Source organism: Procambarus clarkii, chromosome 27 (genome assembly GCF_040958095.1).
Source record: "Procambarus clarkii isolate CNS0578487 chromosome 27, FALCON_Pclarkii_2.0, whole genome shotgun sequence".
NCBI classification, from domain to species: Eukaryota; Metazoa; Arthropoda; class Malacostraca; order Decapoda; family Cambaridae; genus Procambarus; species Procambarus clarkii.
This window is the reverse complement of record NC_091176.1, coordinates 26,000,192-26,024,907: the sequence shown is the minus strand read 5'-3', so window position 1 is coordinate 26,024,907 and position 24,716 is coordinate 26,000,192. Positions and strand designations below refer to the sequence as shown.

At 48.4% G+C, this 24,716-nt stretch overlaps 1 protein-coding gene and 1 pseudogene across 3 annotated transcripts in view; one reads left to right on the top strand and one right to left on the bottom strand.

Annotated features, from left to right (window-relative positions):
- mRpS6 (mitochondrial ribosomal protein S6) overlaps positions 1 to 15,137 on the bottom strand; it is a 28,416-nt gene extending 13,279 nt beyond the window's left edge. Inside the window, exon 1 of one of the 3 annotated variants that reach the window (XM_045749124.2) lies at positions 14,998 to 15,137. In XM_045749124.2, the coding sequence (XP_045605080.1) occupies positions 14,998 to 15,033 (36 nt within the window). In that variant the 5' untranslated portion in view covers positions 15,034 to 15,137. Of the gene's footprint in view, positions 1 to 400; positions 658 to 14,997 lie in introns of those variants that run through there. The other 2 variants (XM_069332472.1, XM_045749123.2) reach the window with 2 other exon arrangements.
- Positions 15,138 to 16,375: 1,238 nt separating this feature from the next.
- On the top strand, positions 16,376 to 24,509 carry LOC138349708 (folate receptor beta-like; annotated as a pseudogene).
- The last annotated feature ends 207 nt before the right edge of the window (positions 24,510 to 24,716 follow it).

The following is a 24,716-nucleotide window of genomic DNA, read 5'->3' as shown; positions in this document are numbered from 1 at the left end:
GGCTATCACATCCTAACCTAAAAATACCAGTATAAACCATTTTGACACAGAACGAGCTTTGTTTAACTGTCTTGCGTATGATTAAACAATACCCCAGATTAGGTTAGGCTAGGATTGCTTAGTTTTAAAATCCATTGAGAAAACCATGTAACATGGTAACCCACCCTATATAGGCTTATGTATGTATGAATTATATCATACATGTATGTATGAATTGTTGCATCATATCATTAGGTAGTCCTGTACCCATTGAAATAAGATTAGAAGTGATTCATAAGCCCCAAACGTGATACATCCGCAAATCGTCAACCATAACATTTTCCAATTATCTGAGAGAGAAAAGTATTTTTCAAACGACTTACTTTTATTAATGTATTTTAATCCCATTAATACCACCTACCTTAGACATGTTTCTCACTATCACAGACAACTCGTATAGAGACATGTCTACACTGTCACGTTTGATTCGACTGAGTAGTACTTTTCTTCTTGATGAAATATGTTCACTTAAATCTTAAATTCTTTTTTAAGAAGTGTATAATTTGCGCTAAATGCAAGAACAAAATCTTGAAGATATTTTCATACACATCCACACCGTCTCCAGCGTCGGCTTGCCAAGTCAGCCTCAATAATGTCATACATTTATCAAAATATAAACGTAATTCTCAGTGATATTTAGAACAGTTAACTATAATTATATTTTAACGTAATTCTAGTCTGATTTAAATGGTTATATTATTTTACTCTAAAAATCAATACAGGGAAGATAGTTTCAGTCATAAGTAATTATCCATAAACTATCCGTAAATGATACTGTTTTGGACTCAATGTGTTCAACACGGACACCTATCGTTTCGTATACAGATCTAAAGGGGGGGGGGGGGAGAGAGGAAGGGGAGATTCGAATAAACTTTTTTTCTCCCTCTCCTTTATTTAAAATGCCAAAAATACAATATATACATTGCAATAAAGCAAGGAAATATCCTCCTGGGTACTCCAAAGCACATGCCTTAAACCACTGGACCACGATGTGCTACGAAAGTAAGGTAACCTGCTACAGACCTTAAATTAAACAACGCGCCATTTGAGTTAGCAGTAGGTAAGGTGTAAGGAAGAAAGCCTTCATGTAAACTGCAAGTACCTTAATAAGGTGCGAGTGCCTGACAGTCTTATAGCATAAATGATTAGCAAACTAAAATATTACAAACAAGTCATACCCAAGTGTGCGTTATTACTCACCTAGTTGAGCATGCAGGGGTTGAGTTTCGGCTCTTTGGTCCCGCCTCTCTACCCAGAGTTACCAGGTCCAAAGTGCTGAAAGTAGCGAGCTGACGGTCTAAAAGTAACGAATTTGTAACAGGAGTAGCTCAATTTTTTGTTTAGTGACTGATACGGGTTTCAAAAGTAATATATTTTGATATATAGAGTACACTACACGATGTTAATTGTTTTATTAATATTATATAATATATATATATATATTATATATTATATATATATATATATATATATATATATATATATATATATATATATATATATATATTATATATATATATATATATATATATATATATATTATATATATATATATATATATATTATTAAATATGACCGAAAAAGTAAGATTAATAATTCTAACACGAATTTTCTCAATATTTCGTACATTTCTTTTCACGGTTGGAGGTAAATCAAAAATCAATTCTCCAAAATTCATTTTCATTTCTAGTCTGACGCGACACGAGCGCGTTTCGTAAAACTTATTACATTTTCAAAGACTTTTAGTTTACAAATACACAACTGAATAGAACTTACACATCTCCTGGTTTCGTTTATATCTACATTTGAGTGAGGTGGATGGGGTGAGGTGGCATTAATAGGGTATTAATTTCATCAACACAAGACAGAACAAGAGGTGGCATTAATAGGGTATAAATTTCATCAACACAAGACAGAACACGAAACAATGGGTATTGAAATGGAAGTGATTGTAGAAAGCCTATTGGTCCATATTTCTTGATGCTTCTATATTGGAGTGGAGTCTTGAGGTGGGTAGAATGTAGTTGTGCATTAATTGGCTGTTGATTGGTGGTGTTGACTTCTTAATGTGTAGTGCCTCGCAAACGTCAAGCTGCCTGCTATCGCTGTATCTATCGATGTTTTCTGTGTTGTTTACTAGGATTTCTCTGGCGATGGTTTGGTTGTGGGAAGAGATTATATGTTCCTTAATGGAGCCCTGTTGTTTATGCATCGTTAAACACCTAGAAAGAGATGTTGTCTTGCCTATATACTGGGTTTTTTGGAACTTACAGTCCCCAAGTAGGCATTTGAAGGCATAGACGACGTTGGTCTCCTTTAAGGCGTTCTGCTTTGGGTCAGGAGAGTTTTTCATGAGTAAGTTGGCTGTTTTTTTGGTTTTATAGTAAATTGTCAATTGTATCTTCTGATTTTTGTCTGTAGGGATAACGTTCCTATTAACAATATCTTTCAGGACCCTTTCCTCCGTTTTATGAGCTGTGGAAAAGAAGTTCTTGTAAAATAGTCTAATAGGGGGTACAGGTGTTGTGTTAGTTGACTCTTCAGAGGTTGCATGGTGTTTCACCTTCCTTTTTATGATGTCTTCAACGAAACCATTGGAGAAGCCGTTGTTGACTAGGACCTGCCTTACCCTACAGAGTTCTTCATCGACTTGCTTCCATCCTGAGCTGTGGCTTAGAGCACGGTCGACATAAGCGTAGACAACATTCCCCTTGTACTTGTCTGGGCAGCCAACCCTATGCCCTACCAAGAACCCACCCGAAGCCGGACAGACACCCACCTGGAGCCCGAACAGTCACCCACCCGGAGCCCGCCAGCTGAGTGAACCGGGGCCCGCCAGTTGAATGAACTGGAACCCATCAGTTGGGTACCTGGAGCCTGCCCCGAGCCCGACCAAGAACCCACCCAGAGCCTTACCGAGAACCCACCCCGATCCCTACAGAGAACCCACCCCAAGCCCTACAGAGAACCGACCCTGAGCCCGACCAAGAACCTACCCCGAGCCCTACAGAGGTACCCCAAGCCCGAGAGCCCACCCAGAGCTTGACAACCGAGAGCTAACCCTAAGCCCTACCAAGAACCCACCCCCAAGCCCTACCAAGAACCCAGCCCCAAGACCTACCAAGAACCCACCCCCAAGCCCTACTAAGAACCCACCCGAAGCCGGACAGACACTCACCTGGAGCCTGAACAGTCAAACACCCAGAGCCCGCCAGTTTAGTAAACCGGAGCCTGCCAGTTGAGTGAACTGGAACCCGTCAGTTGAGTACCTGGAGCCCGCCCCGAGCCCTACCGAGAACCCATCCCGATCCCTACAGAGAACCCACCCCGAGCCCTACAAAGGTTCCCCAAGCCCGAGAGCCCATCCCAAACCCGAAAGAGCCCACCCCGAGCCTGACCGGGAGTCAACCCTAAGCCCTACCAAGACCCCACCCCAAGCCCTACCAAGACCCCACCCCCAAGCCCTACCAAGACCCCACCCCAAGCCCTACCAAGACCCCACCCCCAAGCCCTACCAAGACCCCACCCCCAAGCCCTACCAAGACCCCACCCCTACCAAGACCCCACCCCCAAGCCCTGCCAAGACCCCACCCCCAAGCCCTGCCAAGACCCCACCCCCAAGCCCTACCAAGACCCCACCCCCAAGCCCTACCAAGACCCCACCCCCAAGCCCTACCAAGACCCCACCACCAAGCCCTACCAAGACCCCACCCCCAAGCCCTACCAAGACCCCACCCCAAGCCCTACCAAGAACCCACCCCCAAGCCCTACCAAGAACCCACCCCCAAGCCCTACCCAAGAACCCACCCCCAAGCCCTACCAAGAACCCACCCCCAAGCCCTACCAAGAACCCACCCCCAAGCCCTACCATGAACCCACCCCCAAGCCCTACCAAGAACCCACCCGAAGCCGGACAGACACCCTCCTGGAGCCCGAACAGTCACCCACCCGGAGCCCGACCAGTCAAACACCCGGAGCCCGCCAGTTTAGTAAACCGGAGCCCGCCAGTTGAGTGAACCGGAGCCCGCCAGTTGAGTGAACTGGAACCCGTCAGTTGAGTACCTGGAGCCCGCCCCGAGCCCTACCGAGAACCCATCCCGATCCCTACAGAGAACCTGCCCTGAGCCCTACCAAGAACCCACCCCGAGCCCTACAGAGAACCCACCCTGAGCCCGACCAAGAACCTACCCCGAGCCGTACAGAGGTTCCCCAAGCCCGAGAGCCTATCCCGATCCCGAAAGAGCCCACCCCGAGCCTGACCGGGAGCCAACCCCAAACCCTACCAAGAACCCACCCCCAAGCCCTACCAAGAACCCACCCCCAAGCCCTACCAAGAACCCACCCCCAAGCCCTACCAAGAACCCACCCCCAAGCCCTACCAAGAACCCACCCCCAAGCCCTACCAAGAACCCACCCCCAAGCCCTACCAAGAACCCAGCCCCAATACCTACCAAGAACCCACCCCAAGCCCTACCAAGAACCCACCCGAAGCCGGACAGACACCCACCTGGAGCCCGAACAGTCACCCACCCGGAGCCCGACCAGTCAAACACCCGGAGCCCGCCAGTTTAGTAAACCGGAGCCCGCCAGTTGAGTGAACCGGAGCCCGCCAGTTGAGTGAACCGGAGCCCGTCAGTTGAGTACCTGGAGCCCGCCCCGAGCCCTACTGAGAACCCATCCCGATCCCTACAGAGAACCCGCCCCAAGCCCAACCAAGAACCCACCCCGAGCCCTACAGAGAACTCACCCTGAGCCCGACCAAGAACCTACCCCGAGCACTACAGAGGTACCCCAAGCCCGAGAGCCTATCCCGATCCCGAAAGAGCCCACCCCGAGCCTGACCGGGAGCCAACCCCAAACCCTACCAAGAACCCACCCCCAAGCACTACCAAGAACACACCCCCAAGCCCTACCAAGAACCCACCCCCAAGCCCTATCAAGAACCCACCCCCAAGCCCTACCAAGAACCCAGCCCCAATACCTACCAAGAACCCACCCCAAGCCCTACCAAGAACCCACCCGAAGCCGGACAGACACCCACCTGGAGCCCGAACAGTCACCCACCCGGAGCCCGACCAGTCAAACACCCGGAGCCCGCCAGTTTAGTAAACCGGAGCCCGCCAGTTGAGTGAACCGGAGCCCGCCAGTTGTGTGAACTGGAACCCGTCAGTTGAGTACCTGGAGCCTGCCCCGAGCCCGACCGAGAACCCACCCAGAGCCCTAACGAGAACCTACCCTGATCCCTACAGAGAACCCACCCCGAGTCCTATCAAGAACCCACTCTGAGCCCTACAGAGAGCCCACCCTGAGCCTGACCAAGAACCTACCCCGAGCCCTACAGAGGTAACCCAAGCCCGAGAGCCCATCCCGAACCCGAAAGAGCCCACCCCGAGCCTGACCGAGAGCCAACCCTAAGCCCTACCAAGAACCCACCCCCAAGCCCTACCAAGAACCCACCCCCAAGCCCTACCAAGAACCCACCCGAAGCCGGACAGACACCCATCTGGAGCCCGAACAGTCACCCACCCGGAGCCCGACCAGTCAAACACCCGGAGCCCGCCAGTTTAGTAAACCGGAGCCCGCCAGTTGAGTGAACCGGAGCCCGCCAGTTGAGTGAACTGGAACCCGTCAGTTGAGTACCTGGAGCCCGCCCCGAGCCCTATCGAGAACCCACCCTGAGCCCGACCAAGAACCTACCCCGAGCCCCACAGAGGTTCCCCAAGCCCGAGAGCCTATCCCGATCACGAAAGAGCCCACCCCGACCCCTACCGAGAACCCACCCCCAAGCCCTACCGAGAACCCAACCCCCAAGCCCTACCGAGAACCCCCCCCCAAGCCCTACCGAGAACCCACCCCCCCAAGCCCTACCGAGAACCCACCCCCCCAAGCCCTACCGAGAACCCACCCCCCCAAGCCCTACCGAGAACCCCCCCCCAAGCCCTACCGAGAACCCCCCCCCCCCAAGCCCTACCGAGAACCCCCCCCCCCCAAGCCCTACCGAGAACCCCCCCCCCCCCAAGCCCTACCGAGAACCCACCCCCCAAGCCCTACCGAGAACCCACCCCCCAAACCCTACCGAGAACCCACCCCTCAAGCCCTACCGAGAACCCAGCCCCCAAGCCCTACAGAGAACCCAGCCCCAAGCCCTACCGAGAACCCACCCCCCAAGCCCTACCGAGAACCCACCCCCCAAGCCCTACCGAGAACCCACCCCCCAAGCCCTACCAAAACCCACCCCCAAGCCCTACCAAGAACCCAGCCCTAATACCTACCAAGAACCCACCCCAAGCCCTACCAAGGACCCACCCGAAGCCGGACAGACACCCACCTGGAGCCCGAACAGTCACCCACCCGGAGCCCGACCAGTCAAACATCCGGAGCCCGCCAGTTTAGTAAACCGGAGCCCGCCAGTTGAGTGAACCGGAGCCCGCCAGTTGAGTGAACTGGAACCCGTCAGTTGAGTACCTGGAGCCTGCCACGAGCCCTACCGAGAACCCACCCTGAGCCCGACCAAGAACCTACCCCGAGCCCTACAGAGGTTCCCCAAGCCCGAGAGCCTATCCCGATCCCGAAAGAGCCCACCCCGAGCCTGACCGGGAGCCAACCCCAAACCCTACCAAGAACCCACCCCCAAGCCCTACCAAGAACCCAACCCCAAGCCCTACCAAGAACCCACCCCCAAGCCCTACCAAGAACCCAGCCCTAATACCTACCAAGAACCCACCCCAAGCCCTACCAAGAGCCCACCCGAAGCTGGACAGACACCCACCTGGAGCCCGAACAGTCACCCACCCGGAGCCCGACCAGTCAAACACCCGGAGCCCGCCAGTTTAGTAAACCGGAGCCCGCCAGTTGAGTGAACCGGAGCCCGCCAGTTGAGTGAACTGGAACCCGTCAGTTGAGTACCTGGAGCCTGCCCCGAGCCCTACCGAGAACCCACCCTGAGCCCGACCAAGAACCTACCCCGAGCCCTACAGAGGTTCCCCAAGCCCAAGAGCCTATCCCGATCCCGAAAGAGCCCACCCCGAGCCTGACCGGGAGCCAACCCCAAACCCTACCAAGAACCCACCCCCAAGCCCTACCAAGAACCCACCCCCAAGCCCTACCAAGAACCCAGCCCTAATACCTACCAAGAACCCACCCCAAGCCCTACCAAGAACCCACCCGAAGCTGGACAGACACCCACCTGGAGCCCGAACAGTCACCCACCCGGAGCCCGACCAGTCAAACACCCGGAGCCCGCCAGTTTAGTAAACCGGAGCCCGCCAGTTGAGTGAACCGGAGCCCGCCAGTTGAGTGAACTGGAACCCGTCAGTTGAGTACCTGGAGCCCGCCCCGAGCCCTACCGAGAACCCACCCTGAGCCCGACCAAGAACCTACCCCGAGCCCTACAGAGGTTCCCCAAGCCCGAGAGCCTATCCCGATCCCGAAAGAGCCTACCCCGAGCCCTACCGAGAACCCACCCCCCAAGCCCTACCGAGAACCCACCCCCCAAGCCCTACCGAGAACCCACCCCCCAAGCCCTACCAAAACCCACCCCCATGCCCTACCAAGAACCCAACCCTAATACCTACCAAGAACGCACCCCAAGCCCTACCAAGAACCCACCCGAAGCTGGACAGACACCCACCTGGAGCCCGAACAGTCACCCACCCGGAGCCCGACCAGTCAAACACCCGGAGCCCGCCAGTTTAGTAAACCGGAGCCCGCCAGTTGAGTGAACCGGAGCCCGCCAGTTGAGTGAACGGGAACCCGTCAGTTGAGTACCTGGAGCCCGCCCCGAGCCCTACCGAGAACCCACCCTGAGCCCGACCAAGAACCTACCCCGAGCCCTACAGAGGTTCCCCAAGCCCGAGAGCCTATCCCGATCCCGAAAGAGCCTACCCCGAGCCCTACCGAGAACCCACCCCCCAAGCCCTACCGAGAACCCACCCCCCCCAAGCCCTACCGAGAACCCACCCCTCAAGCCCTACCGAGAACCCCCCCAAGCCCTACCGAGAACACCCCCCCCCCAAGTCCTACCGAGAACCCACCCCCCCAAGCCCTACCGAGAACCCCCCCCCCCCAAGCCCTACCGAAAACCCACTCCCCCAAGCCCTACCGAGAACCCCCCCCCCAAGCCCTACCAAGAACCCACCACCCCCCCAAGCCCTACCAAGAACCCACCACCCCCCCAAGCCCTACCAAGAACCCACCCCCCCAAACCCTACCGAGAACCCCCCCCCCCAAGCCCTACCAAGAACCCACCCCCCCCCAAGCCCTACCAAGAACCCACCCCCCCAAACCCTACCGAGAACCCACCCCCCAAGCCCTACCGAGAACCCACCCCCCAAGCCCTACCGAGAACCCAGCCCAAAGCCCTACCAAGAACCCAGCCCCAATACCTACCAAGAACCCACCCCAAGCCCTACCAAGGACCCACCCGAAGCCAGACAGACACCCACCTGGAGCCCGAACAGTCACCCACCCGGAGCCCGACCAGTCAAACACCCGGAGCCCGCCAGTTTAGTAAACCGGAGCCCGCCAGTTGAGTGAACCGGAGCCCGCCAGTTGAGTGAACTGGAACCCGTCAGTTGAGTACCTGGAGCCTGCCCCGAGCCCTACCGAGAACCCACCCTGAGCCCGACCAAGAACCTACCCCGAGCCCTACAGAGGTTCCCCAAGCCCGAGAGCCTATCCCGATCCTGAAAGAGCCCACCCCGAGCCTGACCGGGAGCCAACCCCAAACCCTACCAAGAACCCACCCCCAAGCCCTACCAAGAACCCACCCCCAAGCCCTACGAAGAACCCAGCCCTAATACCTACCAAGAACCCACCCCAAGCCCTACCAAGAACCCACCCGAAGCTGGACAGACACCCACCTGGAGCCCGAACAGTCACCCACCCGGAGCCCGACCAGTCAAACACCCGGAGCCCGCCAGTTTAGTAAAGCGGAGCCCGCCAGTTGAGTGAACCGGAGCCCGCCAGTTGAGTGAACTGGAACCCGTCAGTTGAGTACCTGGAGCCTGCCCCGAGCCCTACCGAGAACCCACCCTGAGCCCGACCAAGAACCTACCCCGAGCCCTACAGAGGTTCCCCAAGCCCGAGAGCCTATCCCGATCCTGACAGAGCCCACCCCGAGCCTGACCGGGAGCCAACCCCAAACCCTACCAAGAACCCACCCCCAAGCCCTACCAAGAACCCACCCCCAAGCCCTACCAAGAACCCACCCCCAAGCCCTACGAAGAACCCAGCCCTAATACCTAGCAAGAACCCACCCCAAGCCCTACCAAGAACCCACCCGAAGCTGGACAGACACCCACCTGGAGCCCGAACAGTCACCCACCCGGAGCCCGACCAGTCAAACACCCGGAGCCCGCCAGTTTAGTAAACCGGAGCCCGCCAGTTGAGTGAACCGGAGCCCGCCAGTTGAGTGAACTGGAACCCGTCAGTTGAGTACCTGGAGCCCGCCCCGAGCCCTACCGAGAACCCACCCTGAGCCCGACCAAGAACCTACCCCGAGCCCTACAGAGGTTCCCCAAGCCCGAGAGCCTATCCCGATCCCGAAAGAGCCCACCCCGAGCAATACCGAGAACCCACCCCCCAAGCCCTACCGAGAACCCACCCCCATGCCCTACCAAGAACCCAGCCCTAATACCTACCAAGAACCCACCCCCCAAGCCCTACCGAGAACCCAGCCCAAAGCCCTACCGAGAACCCAGCCCCAATACCTACCAAGAACCCACCCCAAGCCCTACCAAGGACCCACCCGAAGCCGGACAGACACCCACCTGGAGCCCGAACAGTCACCCACCCGGAGCCCGACCAGTCAAACACCCGGAGCCCGCCAGTTTAGTAAACCGGAGCCCGCCAGTTGAGTGAACCGGAGCCCGCCAGTTGAGTGAACTGGAACCCGTCAGTTGAGTACCTGGAGCCCGCCCCGAGCCCTACCGAGAACCCACCCTGAGCCCGACCAAGAACCTACCCCGAGCCCTACAGAGGTTCCCCAAGCCCGAGAGCCTATCCCGATCCCAAAAGAGCCCACCCTGAGCCCTACCGAGAACCCATCCCCCAAGCCCTACCGAGAACCCATCCCCCAAGCCCTACCGAGAACCCACCCCCCAAGCCCTACCGAGAACCCACCCCCAAGCCCTACCAAAACCCACCGCCATGCCCTACCAAGAACCCAGCCCTAATACCTACCAAGAACCCACCCCAAGCCCTACTAAGAACCCACCCGAAGCTGGACAGACACCCACCTGGAGCCCGAACAGTCACCCACCCGGAGCCCGACCAGTCAAACACCCGGAGCCCGCCAGTTTAGTAAACCGGAGCCCGCCAGTTGAGTGAACCGGAGCCCGCCAGTTGAGTGAACTGGAACCCGTCAGTTGAGTACCTGGAGCCCGCCCCGAGCCCTACCGAGAACCCACCCTGAGCCCGACCAAGAACCTACCCCGAGCCGTACAGAGGTTCCCCAAGCCCGAGAGCCTATCCCGATCCCGAAAGAGCCCACCCCGAGCCCTACCGAGAACCCACCCCCCAAGCCCTACCGGGAACCCACCCCCCAAGCCCTACCGAGAACCCACCCCCCAAGCCCTACCAAAACCCACCCCCATGCCCTACCAAGAACCCAGCCCTAATACCTACCAAGAACCCACCCCAAGCCCTACCAAGAACCCACCCGAAGCTGGACAGACACCCACCTGGAGCCCGAACAGTCACCCACCCGGAGCCCGACCAGTCAAACACCCGGAGCCCGCCAGTTTAGTAAACCGGAGCCCGCCAGTTGAGTGAACCGGAGCCCGCCAGTTGAGTGAACTGGAACCCGTCAGTTGAGTACCTGGAGCCCGCCCCGAGCCCTACCGAGAACCCACCCTGAGCCCGACCAAGAACCTACCCCGAGCCCTACAGAGGTTCCCCAAGCCCGAGAGCCTATCCCAATCCCGAAAGAGCCCACCCCGACCCCTACCGAGAACCCACCTCCCCAAGCCCTACCGAGAACCCACCCCCCCAAGCTCTACCGAGAACCCACCCCCCCCAAGCCCTACCGAGAACCCACCCCCCCAAGCCCTACCGAGAACCCCCCCCCAAGCCCTACCGAGAACCCACCCCCCCAAGCCCTACCGAGAACCCACCCCCCAAGCCCTACCGAGAACCCCCCCCCCCCAAGCTCTACCGAGAACCCACTCCCCCAAGCCCTACCGAGAACCCACCCCCCCAAGCCCTACCAAGAACCCACCCCCCCAAACCCTACCGAGAACCCACCCCCCAAGCCCTACCGAGAACCCACCCCCCAAGCCCTACCGAGAACCCAGCCCAAAGCCCTACCGAGAACCCAGCCCCAATACCTACCAAGAACCCACCCCAAGCCCTACCAAGGACCCACCCGAAGCCGGACAGACACCCACCTGGAGCCCGAACAGTCACCCACCCGGAGCCCGACCAGTCAAACACCCGGAGCCCGCCAGTTTAGTAAACCGGAGCCCGCCAGTTGAGTGAACCGGAGCCCGCCAGTTGAGTGAACTGGAACCCGTCAGTTGAGTACCTGGAGCCCGCCCCGAGCCCTACCGAGAACCCACCCTGAGCCCGACCAAGAACCTACCCCGAGCCCTACAGAGGTTCCCCAAGCCCGAGAGCCTATCCCGATCCCGAAAGAGCCCACCCCGAGCCCTACCGAGAACCCACCCCCCAAGCCCTACCGAGAACCCACCCCCCAAGCCCTACCGAGAACCCACCCCCCAAGCCCTACCAAAACCCACCCCCATGCCCTACCAAGAACCCAGCCCTAATACCTACCAAGAACCCACCCCAAGCCCTACCAAGAACCCACCCGAAGCTGGACAGACACCCACCTGGAGCCCGAACAGTCACCCACCCGGAGCCCGACCAGTCAAACACCCGGAGCCCGCCAGTTTAGTAAACCGGAGCCCGCCAGTTGAGTGAACCGGAGCCCGCCAGTTGAGTGAACTGGAACCCGTCAGTTGAGTACCTGGAGCCCGCCCCGAGCCCTACCGAGAACCCACCCTGAGCCCGACCAAGAACCTACCCCGAGCCCTACAGAGGTTCCCCAAGCCCGAGAGCCTGTCCCGATCCCGAAAGAGCCCACCCCGACCCCTACCGAGAACCCACCTCCCCAAGCCCTACCGAGAACCCACCCCCCCAAGCCCTACCGAGAACCCACCCCCCCAAGCCCTACCGAGAACCCACCCCCCAAGCCCTACCGAGAACCCCCCCAAGCCCTACCGAGAACCCCCCCCCCAAGCCCTACCGAGAACCCACCCCCCCCAAGCCCTACCGAGAACCCCCCCCCAAGCCCTACCGAGAACCCACTCCCCCAAGCCCTACCGAGAACCCCCCCCCAAGCCCTACCAAGAACCCACCCCCCAAACCCTACCGAGAACCCACCCCCCAAGCCCTACCGAGAACCCACCCCAAAGCCCTACCGAGAACCCAGCCCCAATACCTACCAAGAACCCCCCCCCCAAGCCCTACCAAGAACCCACCCCCAAACCCTACCGAGAACCCACCCCCCAAGCCCTACCGAGAACCCACCCCAAAGCCCTACCGAGAACCCAGCCCCAATACCTACCAAGAACCCACCCCAAGCCCTTCCAAGGACCCACCCGAAGCCGGACAGACACCCACCTGGAACCCGAACAGTCACCCACCCGGAGCCCGACCAGTCAAACACCCGGAGCCCGCCAGTTTAGTAAACCGGAGCCCGCCAGTTGAGTGAACCGGAGCCCGCCAGTTGAGTGAACTGGAACCCGTCAGTTGAGTACCTGGAGCCTGCCCCGAGCCCTACCGAGAACCCACCCTGAGTCCGACCAAGAACCTACCCCGAGCCCTACAGAGGTTCCTCAAGCCCGAGAGCCTATCCCGATCCCGAAGGAGCCCACCCCGAGCCTTACCGAGAACCCACCCCCCCCAAGCCCTACCGAGAACCCAGCCCCAAGCCCTACCGAGAACCCAGCCCCAAGCCCTACCGAGAACCCAGCCCCAAGCCCTACCGAGAACCCACACCCCCCCAAGCCCTACCAAGAACCCACACCCCCCCCCAAGGCCTACGAAGAACCCACACCCCCCCCTCCAAGTCCTACCAAGAACCCACACCCCCCCCCAAGCCCTACCAAGTACCCACACCCCCCCCAAGCCCTACCAAGTACCCACACCCCCCAAGCCCTACCCACCCTGGAGCCCCGACCGACAACCCACCCCGGAGCCCCGACCGACAACCCACCCAGGAGCCCCGACCGACAACCCACCCCGGAGCCCCGACCGACAACCCACCCCGGAGCCCCGACCGACAACCCACCCCGGAGCCCCGACCGACAACCCACCCCGGAGCCCCGACCGACAACCCACCCCGGAGCCCCGACCGACAACCCACCCCGGAGCCCCGACCGACAACCCACCCCGGAGCCCCGACCGACAACCCACCCCGGAGCCCCGACAGAGAACCCACTTGGGGCCCGACAGAGAACCCACTTGGGGCCCGACAGAGAACCCACTTGGGGCCCGACAGAGAACCCACTTGGGGCCCGACAGAGAACCCACTTGGAGCCCGACAGAGAACCCACTTGGAGCCCGACAGAGAACCCACTTGGAGCCCGACAGAGAACCCACTTGGAGCCCGACAGAGAACCCACTTGGAGCCCGACAGAGAACCCACCCCGCGCCCAACCTTTCATGGAGAAAATTGAACACCAGGCGACAAAAATAATTGCAGAATGAGGTCTAGTTTCATACCATGAACGGTTGAGGGTCACAGGGCTAACAACACTGCAAACTAGGCATGCCAGGATGGATCTCACCGAAACTATTAAAATATCGACTTGAATCGACTTGAGAATGGTCCAGGACGGACCGAAACTCGTCGTCCCTTCAACTTCTAGTGTGTGGTCTGGTCAACATACTTCAGCCACGTTATTGTGACTCATCGCCTGCCTATTAAAATATTGAACAGTTTCGAAGATATGGATCCAGAGAACAACTTCAAAAGGTCAGATGGAACACAAACAAGGAACAACGGTTTCAAGTCCAACAAGCCGCAGTGTAGGACTGAAAACATAAGCTATATTTTCACCCACAGGGTTATAAACCCATGGAACCGCCTATCTGCTAAAGCAGTAAATAACATAACACTTGAATTGTAAAATCCAATTTGAAAAAAAATCGGAACAAATGGGGGACCTGATCTGCTACCAGAAATTTTAGCCAAATATCCCCAGTCTGCTAACTGTAGGTAGTAACCGAGTGATTGTAACCTATCCACCGCTGCCCACTGGATGGGGGGCGGTGTGCAGGACAAACATAAATTGTGACACTAGCTCTCCACATATGTCAGGTGCTTAATTTAGAACCTGTACTTGAGGTCGATCTCGAACCCATTGTTGATGTGACGACTTATATTGAATTTTGTAACTAGCTCAAGATTGTAACTTGCTTAGCTAAATAAATTGTGGGGTTCAGTCCCTGAGCCCATTATGTGCCTCTGTAACCCTTTCCACTACCGCCCAGCAGAGTTACAACAGGTACTCAGAGAGAACTATCAACATCAGAGGCCCGAGACTGTTCAACACGCTTCCACTACACATAAGGGGCATAACTGGCCGACCCCTCACAGTGTTCAAGAGAGAACTGGATAAGCACCTCCAAAGGATACCTGATCAACCAGGCTGTGACGCATACGTCAGGCTGCGAGCAGCCGCGTCCAACAGCCTGGTTGATCAGTCCAGCAACCAGGAGGCCTGGTTGATTCTTCGCGGCGGGGATCGTATTCCAGTGACCTGCCCGAAACGCTACGCGTACTAGTGGCTGTACAAGAATGTAACAACTTTTGTATATATCTCAAAAAAAAAAACAAAAAAAAAAAAACATTGATAGGCATTGTTCGAAGCAAACCCCATTATATTATATAATTCTATATACTGTGTATATATAAGATATAAATATGTCAAAAAGAATTATCACTCTTACCTGGAGCAATGTTGCTGTCGGAAATGAGCGGTACATGTTGTCGCGTTGGCGGCACCGACGTTACTGAGCGCCTGGGCCTTCAACGACCAACCGCCGTTTGAACGCCATTTTGAAATTCCAGGCGTACTACCCAAAAAGTGCGTAAACTAGTATTTGCGTGCATTATAGGCCATTCCAAGAAACCTTATTGCTATGAATATCTTGTTATCTAAAAAACGAATTATTTATGTTAATATTTTTAGCACATATGTTAAATTAGGCCATTTTTCATTTAGAGGGGGTATATATATATAGCTATTTACATTTTAAGTTTGAAAATTACCGTACAAAATTGAATGCAAAGATAAGATAAGATTTATTTATACAACCCTGTTTGGAAATTAACTCCTTTTACAATGAAATAAGACGCAAATAAGAACCTCAATTGTGTAGTGAATTTAATAATAATAATAATAATTTTTATTTAGGTAAGGTACATACATAAAGAGATTTTACAAAGTTTGTTGGCTTTATAGATAGAGCTAGTACATACAATGCAATTTATGCATTTTGTTTTGATTAAAAGCTTAGGTAGTACAATGTACTACTTCTACTACTAATACCATATTATATATGAGGGGCTACTAAATAAAATTAAAGCACAGGAATGATCACCTAATATCATTAGCTGACAGGTGAAATAATATGAAAGTCGGAAACTATTTGATTCTCTCTTAGAATTTCTACTAATCCTTTCTTTCGTCGAGACCAATATATGTCAGTGACCCCTCAGATAAATTTCATTTGGTAAGGTAGACCAACGAATAACGCTAGTATCTATATAACAAATTTATTGTCATGTGGAATTGATTTAACTTCCAGACACTTTTTTTTAATAAATATTAAATATTTTGTGGCTGTTTATGAAAAATATTATTATAAATACACATTCTACTTGTTAATATTACCAATTAAATTTGCGACAATTTGAGCCATGAAATACGACGACTGGATCACTGTGTACAGGAGGCTGTTACGGCAGCAAACACTCTCCAGGCGACCATATATCTTGGATAAGTCGCTCCACACAATTGTCGCTTGGACCGTCGACTTCCTATGGCGTCACCTCTCACATATTTACGTCTCATTTCGTTATGAAATTAGATTATTTCAGAGTAAAAATAGGTTTGATCATGTTCTACGTGTAGCACCAACATTATAGTAAGTAAATATACCATATTTCTTCATTACTTACGTAATGCTAATACGATTCGGGTAGTTTTAGCCTGATTTGGGTCGATTTGGGTAATTCTATGGACCCGTCTCGACATGGCCCAGAAGCCGGCGGCTTGTCTGGAGTTACTCTTTTTCTCCAGACTTTGAAAATCTGTTCTCAAACATGGCCAAAGTATTGCCATCAAACTTTGCACCTCACTGCCACAGCTTTCCCATATAATTTTCAGACTTCAAATAAAGTACAATGAGAAATTGAGTGAAGCGTTCTATTGTTAATTAAATCGTGATGTTCCTAATCGTTGACTACCTTTTAATCCACTTCTTGAATCTGTGCATCTATGATCTAAACCTCGACTGGCCATTATTTATTAAGTTGTCTTATTCCTCCCCAGAGAATGCTAGCAAAATATTGATGCTGTGAACTATTGATTAAACTATTTCTCTACCAAAAAATCTTTAATGTCTCAAAATTGATGTGAATTTTGTAACTTTGACTAACCAATGGTCCTATGGTAAAGTGTAAACCCTAGATTGTTGCTGTTGAAAATAACATTTTGTTTACTTTAATTTGAAAGCAAAATTACCTTTTTATAACCTGAAAGTGTAAAAGTTTGCTATACTACCTAGAAGTCCATAACTATTACTAGGTTAAAAAAAACTTAACTAATTGAACTTTTGCACTTAGTGTGTAAACAAAGGTCTTGAATATACACTAGTTAGGACAACTTGAATTTACTTAAATCTGGTATGTCGTCTACTTGAAAGTAAAGTCCTTGGCATGTGCTCGAACCTTAATAATGTGCTCCGGAGAGTGCGAGACATGAACTGTACTTAGTCATTTGCTATACTAAAGTTTATTTTGGTTGATTTTGTATACTGTGTAAGGTCTATAGACATACTAGTTTGTCCTTGACAAGCTAGTCCAGAAACTTCAATAGATGACTTTTACCTAGTTTTTTATCTTTGTCCTAGAATGTTCTGCTTAACGTTGGTCGTGACCATGACCATGGCTCAGAAGTAGAGAGATGTGGATACTCTAATAAACACTTGTATAGATTCTAAACATCACTAAAGTGCACCAGGACCAGAAGGCAGTCTGTTTACTACGGTATGGATAATTTCTTTTAACGTCTTGCTTTTTAATGTACAATATTGTCACTACAGTAGATTAAAAAAAAAATCTGAAGCCTTCAAAAATATGCTTTTAGCTGTAAAGAGCTTTTGACAGTAGTCAAACTTGATATCCTTTCTACCTAAATGATAAATTGCTTAACAGAAAGTACCTCTTTTTATATTTGATTTTTTTAGTGTCATCAGTGGAAGAATAGGTCCTGCTGTACAGAGAATACTACTAGACTTATTCACGAGTCTAGTCCTTATAACTTCAATTATGACCACTGTTCTCGAGTAGAGTCCATGTCCTCGGAATGTAAACGGCATTTCATGCTCGATCACTGCTTTTACGAATGTTCACCCAATGTTGGCCCATGGGTCGTGTCGGTAAGTATTGCAGAACGTCTAAATTCTATATTTTAAAGGACTTTTATTTAACTAGGGTTTCTGCATTGTTTTAATAACTTAAACATGTTTAAACAATTATTTTTAATCATTAAAAATTTAACATTGTGCAAAACTTAAAAGGCTATTTTATAAAGTTTTTATTTTGGTATTCTGAAAGTGACTTCCCCTAAGCATTTAAATGGCATAGTGGCTTGGTTTTTTTTTTTTTTAACCAAAAAATAAATTTGTCTAGACATGTAAGAGATTTGGCTCGCTAGTTCCTTTTGCAACGTTAAATAAATTTTCCCTGCAGGAAAATCGCTCGTGGCGGCGGGAAAGATACTGGTGAGTCCCTCTGTGTGCCATTGATTGTGAGCTTTGGTTTACTGCGTGTGCCAACGATGTCACTTGCACAGACAATTGGACCAACCATTTCAGGTGGTTGAATATGACGGGTGATTGCCCAACAAAAGGAAGCTGCTTGACAAATTACTGCCCCGTAAATTCTACCTGTCAAACATTTAAAGAAATCTATAGGACAGCCTGGAACTTCTGTGAAAAGGTATGTTGAACACAACTTTTTTTTTTTTTTTTTTTTTTTTCTTCCCTCCCCACCTTTCTTGATTCAAAGTTCAGTGTATTATTGTCCATGTGACTTGCCAATTTTATATTTTCAAAATGCCCTAAAATTGGCTATTCAATGTTGGTTTAAATTCATAGGCCTAGAGAGTAGACTGCCCTCTTAATATTTTTCCTACCAGATGGGAAAGGGGTTACTGAACATCTACAAATATCACAAAGATTGATGTGGCTTGATTGTTTCCAAATTTCAGTTTGGCAACTTTAATTGTTAAAATATTTTGATGCTATTTTCTGAATAGTACCTGCTATAAGACTCTGCCTCCTGTGTACATGTCTATTGATACCCAGTAAAGGGGGTATCCCTTCCATATGACTTGCCAGACTGGCTTAATTATTACTAAAGTTGTTTACGCTTAACTATGCAACTTTTTTTCCAGCCTTCTCCTTAAACACTGACACACCCAGTACCTGGTAAGGTTAAATGGTGTGCTTCAAAATTACCACTGTACAAGTGCATTTTTTCTCAATCAATCAAGAAATGAGTTCATAAAAGTTCCTAAAGTCTTGCATAAACCATTCCCTTTATTGAAGTTTAAAATATACCTGTACTTTAATACCTGCATTTTTATACAAAGTTGACTCTTCATTCTAGGTGTGGGACAATGCTTGGAAATATGCTGAACCGACAACACCATGTATGCACCTACAGTTCAACCAATCTGCCATCAATCCAAATGATGCTGTTGCTCTACATTATGCACAGATTATAGCTGGTTCCCAGATGCACAGCTGCAACCTAATGTGGTTTAGTATACAACTTGCTGTTTGGGCATTTATCAATAGAATATTGACAGTTGCATCCTAGACTTGGCTTGTTGCCATAGTTCATTAATTAACTCTTTACTTTTGACTATAAACTTGCCCTTGCTGAGGGGAAACGATTCTATTAAAATGTTTACAAAGAAAAAAAAAATTGAGTGTAATATCCTGATCACATGAGTAATAGTGTGCTGTATTCTGGTTCTGCCCTTGTGCCTTGTCTACCTCTATTAAATTATCTGAAATGTGCCAGAAATAAAATGCTTCTTTATTTCTATCAGACATCACCCAATGAAATTTTGGTAGATTCTCAACCACATTGGAGTTGTCAAACTTGCAGCCAAGGCCATTTTACTTGTTCTATTTCACACGTCCCCTCTCCGCCTTAAAAAAAAGTTAGTTTGGAAATCTGCCCAGTCATGTTCTGTGAATGTTGGCAAGGTCGTGGGCTTTGTTAAAACTAACAAACTGCACACAATCTCTTTTTCTTGTATAGTCTTTAATATTCTTTAATATAGTCTTCTTTATTCTTTAGTATTTTAGTATTCTTCTTTATTCTTCTTCTATTCTTTAGTATAGTCTTTAATATTTAGATTATTCAAGATAATGGACAGATGGTGCTAGTCTTCCCAGCTTGGTGCTACCTTTTGATGACTGCCACAGATTGGAGAGATTCTTTCTCTGGACTAAAAATCTCTCGCTTCCTCATTACATGTCCCATGCATTGTCCTGTCCCTGCCACCATCTCTCCCTCCTTACCAAACTAGGAAGACCCTCTAGGCAATTTTTTCTTTCTTAAATTCTGCCATCTACATCTTGGTAATTTTGTGGCCACAGCTGCTGTACACCCTTCTCCTTGCTGCCCAATATTTAACAATTGTAGAGTGGATACAGAATTTAAAGTGTGTACATCAATCATCCACCCAGAATTGGCCAATTCTCCTTGCATATAGGCCAGGAGACTACTCTTCTGGCATGTCCTTGTAAATTCCTCCTCCATATTCTCCTTGGACCAAATGCATCCACAAAGTGCACAATTTTTTGTTGTTAAATTCTGGTAGACTGACTTGCATTCACTTGCCATACTAAAAAGTGATCTTTCTGCACTTTAATATACCTGGGTTGGTGGGGAAAGGGTGACCTTTACCTCTAAAACTTCAAGAATTGCCTTATTGGGAAAAAAATGGGGCAAGTCTCATTTTAAGACCTTACTGGAAACTTGCTACTACCTTTGTCTCTCTTGCTTTCATGTTAAATTTGTCCTTTTACTGCTATAAACTTGCCCTGCTCAATGCCATTCTTCGCTCCATCTCGTACTATCCCACATGTGGCAGAGAATGCTTTTCTTTAGGTTCTGACTGTGCTTACTCCTAGTGCATAGCCTGGAAGTCCCAGCACACGTGTAGATTTTGACTGAATTAATTCGACAAAATTTTTGCCCAAGTCTAAAATCTTGTATTGGGTCAGGTGAACACTGAAGGTGATCTATCCTTGGATACCTGGATAATAATTATTACAAATGGATAAAAATCTCCAAAGATGGTTACACACTTGCAACCGAATTCAATATCTGCTTTCTGTAAATTGGTGTCGACCTTGCCAGAAAATTACTAAAGACCCAGACAGATGTCACCAAGTCGCATCAGCAGCTATCCTATCACTACTCATCTTGCCAGTCAGCCCGACAGACATTTGTAATTCAATCATTTCAATCACAATCATTCACAATCAATCGCAATCACTAATTCAAACCACAGCTGGGAACATATTAGTGAAATAGTCTTTGGTATGAGTGTTGGGGGGGGGCCCTCCCCCTGCTCTACCCATAGCGCTGCTATTCAACAAATGTCTTATTTTTACTGATATCCTCAAAGCAAGAGTGAGGCCATTTCAAAAGGGGCAAGACAGCTGACCTAAATTACAGACCAATATCAAATCTACTGATGCTTTCAAAAATTTTCATTTGATGGTGCTACATAACCTTCCTGGTTTGGTGCCTTCTTTTTGATACTTATTTTAAAAAATATTTGAAAAATCTCTTACTGACTGCTCTATTTCTACTTTGAAAAACTTGACATTATTAAATCCCTACCAGTTTGGTACTCTTTTTGGGAATGGATGCCAATGCCATTATTAGGCTGCTCAATATAATCCATAAAGCCCTTGTCAGAATAAAGTTCCCAATTGGCCTCTTTATTGACCTGTGAAAAGCCTTTGATATTGTAAATCATAACTACCTCTTAAACTTTACCATGGTATCAGAGGCCTAGCTCTGGATTATTAGTTCCTTTCTTGGTGATGCACCATTATGTAGCCATCAATAACTTGACCCCCCCCCCTATCTACCATTGACAGTTGGAATGCCACAGGGCAGCATCTTGGGGCCCTTTATTTCTTATATCAATGATTTGCTAAATGTTTGCAACATTCTTAAACCTATACTATTTGCTGACAATACTACCTTTCCTCTATTCTGACCCAAACTTGCCAAATATTGTCGATAATGAATTAATCCACTCGTGGATGTCTACCAACAAACTCGCTGAACATAGATAAGGCCTAATGTACTATATTTTATTTGGTAGTAAATTGCCAAATGAAATTCAACATCAGGTAGACAATGTTAACATTGTCAAAAAAAATAAGGGGGAAAAGTTATACATAGCCTATACATAGACACGACTCAACTTCAGCGCCCACATAACGCAGCCAAAAGTCTTAAATGGTTGGTATATTTTCCAACATAGATTGTTCCCTCATTCTGCTCTTCGCATTGCACTGGGGTAATTTATACCTCTTGCATACGGTATCTGTGCATGGGATTCGACCACTGCAAATTATCTAGAGCCCATCATCACTCTACAAAAATCTATCGGAACTATAACTCTCTTCAGACAACACGCTTCACTATTGTTTAAGTCCCATAAGGGGGCCAGGAAATGAAATTTTGCACCTTGCTCAAACACTTTCAAATTATTTGTACATAATCTACTAGGCACATGCTCCAACTTTATCTAAATAATCGCCAACGTAACGTGGAAAAACAAAAAATGAAAAATATTTGTAGATGTATTAAAAATTTAAGATTTTTAAATGAGCATCAAATATTAAATATCACAAATTGTTCATTTGGTGTTATTAGGCTCTCAGAAGAGCATATAATCTTCATTCTTATTAGTTATTATTATAGGATTCAGTATAGTTTACTGTAAAAAAAGTCAAATATGGCATTTGATATATGCTCCAAATTGTATACCAAAAAATTTATAACTCGACATTTAAGGTTTATGAAAAAACAATGAAATAGGATTGTAGAACAGACGACTGTGCCCATTTTATGTAAAAATGGTGAGAATCGGTCAAACTGGATTTTTGATGCCGACTCAAAGTGGAAACTCTAGTTGTAAAGATAATTGAATTTGAAGTTAATGACAATGAATAAGGTAGTTCTAATTCATTAATTTACTTGTATGTTTTAATAAACATGGTTTTTTATTCGTACTTGAATATGTGAGTTTTAGATCAATGTGTTGAAATGAAGTAAAGAAAAAATGAAGAAAAACAGATATAGGGATAATTATAATGATTTAGGGGATGTATGTATACTTTATATAAGTGATAAAGCCCTAATCTGGTCCCTAATTATCAAAAAAAACCTAAAGAGACAAAGAAAATGGTTTGAAATCTGAAATATCACCTCTCCCCCCCCCCCCAAAAAAAAATAGTCCAAGTACCAAGTTTTGCCAGTTGTGGCTGATGTATTTGTTGACCAATTAAATTCTAGTATCTTGACATAGTTAAGGACGGGTATGCACTCTACAGGATGTAAAAATTGCAACAAAATCAGATAATACACAAAGGAAGACAAAAAAAAATTAAAAAAAAAAAACATTTGTGGACACTGGTGAAAATAACAGATATTAACATTGGGCATTGTATTTATATGATATATATAACAAAACAGAGCATAATAACATACTTATTATTATTTGTTTTATTATGTATTACTCAGCAATGCTATAAAGGCACCAACTGCATATCCACTTTGTGAACACTTCTTACTACTATCTTCTTCTTTGAGTGTCGGACAGGTGCATCTCTTTATTACTGCATTATCCATCAGTTCCAATTAATAGGAGCTGTTCTTTTTTAAAAACATGTCTAAAATCAATAAAATCAATATTGGGATGAAACTTTCATGATGCTGAAGCCAATAAGTTGGAATTTTGTTAAACATTTATTAGTAGTTTTCACAATTTTAATATTTTTTGATTACTGGGCCCCTTAACATGCTAAACATACTCACTCCACACATTCTCATGTGCTATTTACATGTACAAAACCTTGTTCCTAAATGCTAATCTTGATCTGAAACATTTCCTTGGCAGATGTAATAGAACCCATGAGCACAACACCAGAAATAAATATATCTTTGATATCCCAAAAGTCAAACTAAATCTGTGCAAACACTCCATGGAAATAAAAGGACCCAGTCTTTGGAACTCACCCCCTGATGAATTAAAAAATTGTCCAACCTATTCCCTATTCAAAAGTAAAACCAAAGAGTATCTAATTTCATCCTCATAGTTTCCTACCTCATGCTTCAAACTCAAACTTCATCTTGTACTACAGTACCCACTTCCCCAATATTAGTACTTAATACATATATCCTTACCAGTGTAATCATTGCTGTCAACTTATATTGTACTTATTTGTTGATATATATAACCATGCTACAATGTACCTTTTTTCATCTTGCCTAATAAGGACCTGGATCGAAAAGGACTGATTAAGGATCTGCCCGAAACACTATGCGTGTTAGTGGCTTTGCATGAATGTAAAAATACCAATCTTATGTAATCTCACCAACACATTGTACCTTCTTGCATTTAGATTATTATTATTATTATTATTATTATTATTATTATTATTATTATTACTGTATTATTATTATGTGCCTCTGTAACCCTTTCCACTACTGCCCACAGGATGGGTATGGGGCATATAATAAATTAACTAAACTCATGATTGTTCATCCTGTCAGTGAATGTGTGTTATGCACACAACACAATTAGATATATGTATATGTTATGTTGACTGTCAGCTTGACAGGTCATTACTGTGGTGATTGTGCATGCCATTATATTGACTCTCTAAGTATTCAGAAGGAACTCTTGTATTTCCCTTGAAACCAGCAGTGTTAGGAAAGCCGTTTGTCATTTACTGTCTAAGAAAGTGTTAATACAGGATTGGCCACAAGTGAACCATGTGATCGGTCAATTAAGGCATCCCGATGTCTCTCTAATGTGATATTAGCTTTTCTAACATCAATCATAGAATAATGTAAGCAACCTATATATTAGTAAGTAAGTTTTGTAAATAAACATTAGGTTTTATGACGGTGTTTGTGTAAAACCTTATTATATAATGCCACCCAACTAAAGTGCCCTCGGCACATACAGCCCCAAGCCCAAACGCCTTCAAACCTTCAGCCATACAAATTTTGGTGAGGACCCATTTCTTGCATTGGAGTGATTCTCACGACCAAAGTAATTTACCCAATTTACCCAATTAATTTAAGCCCATCATCACACAGCAAAAAT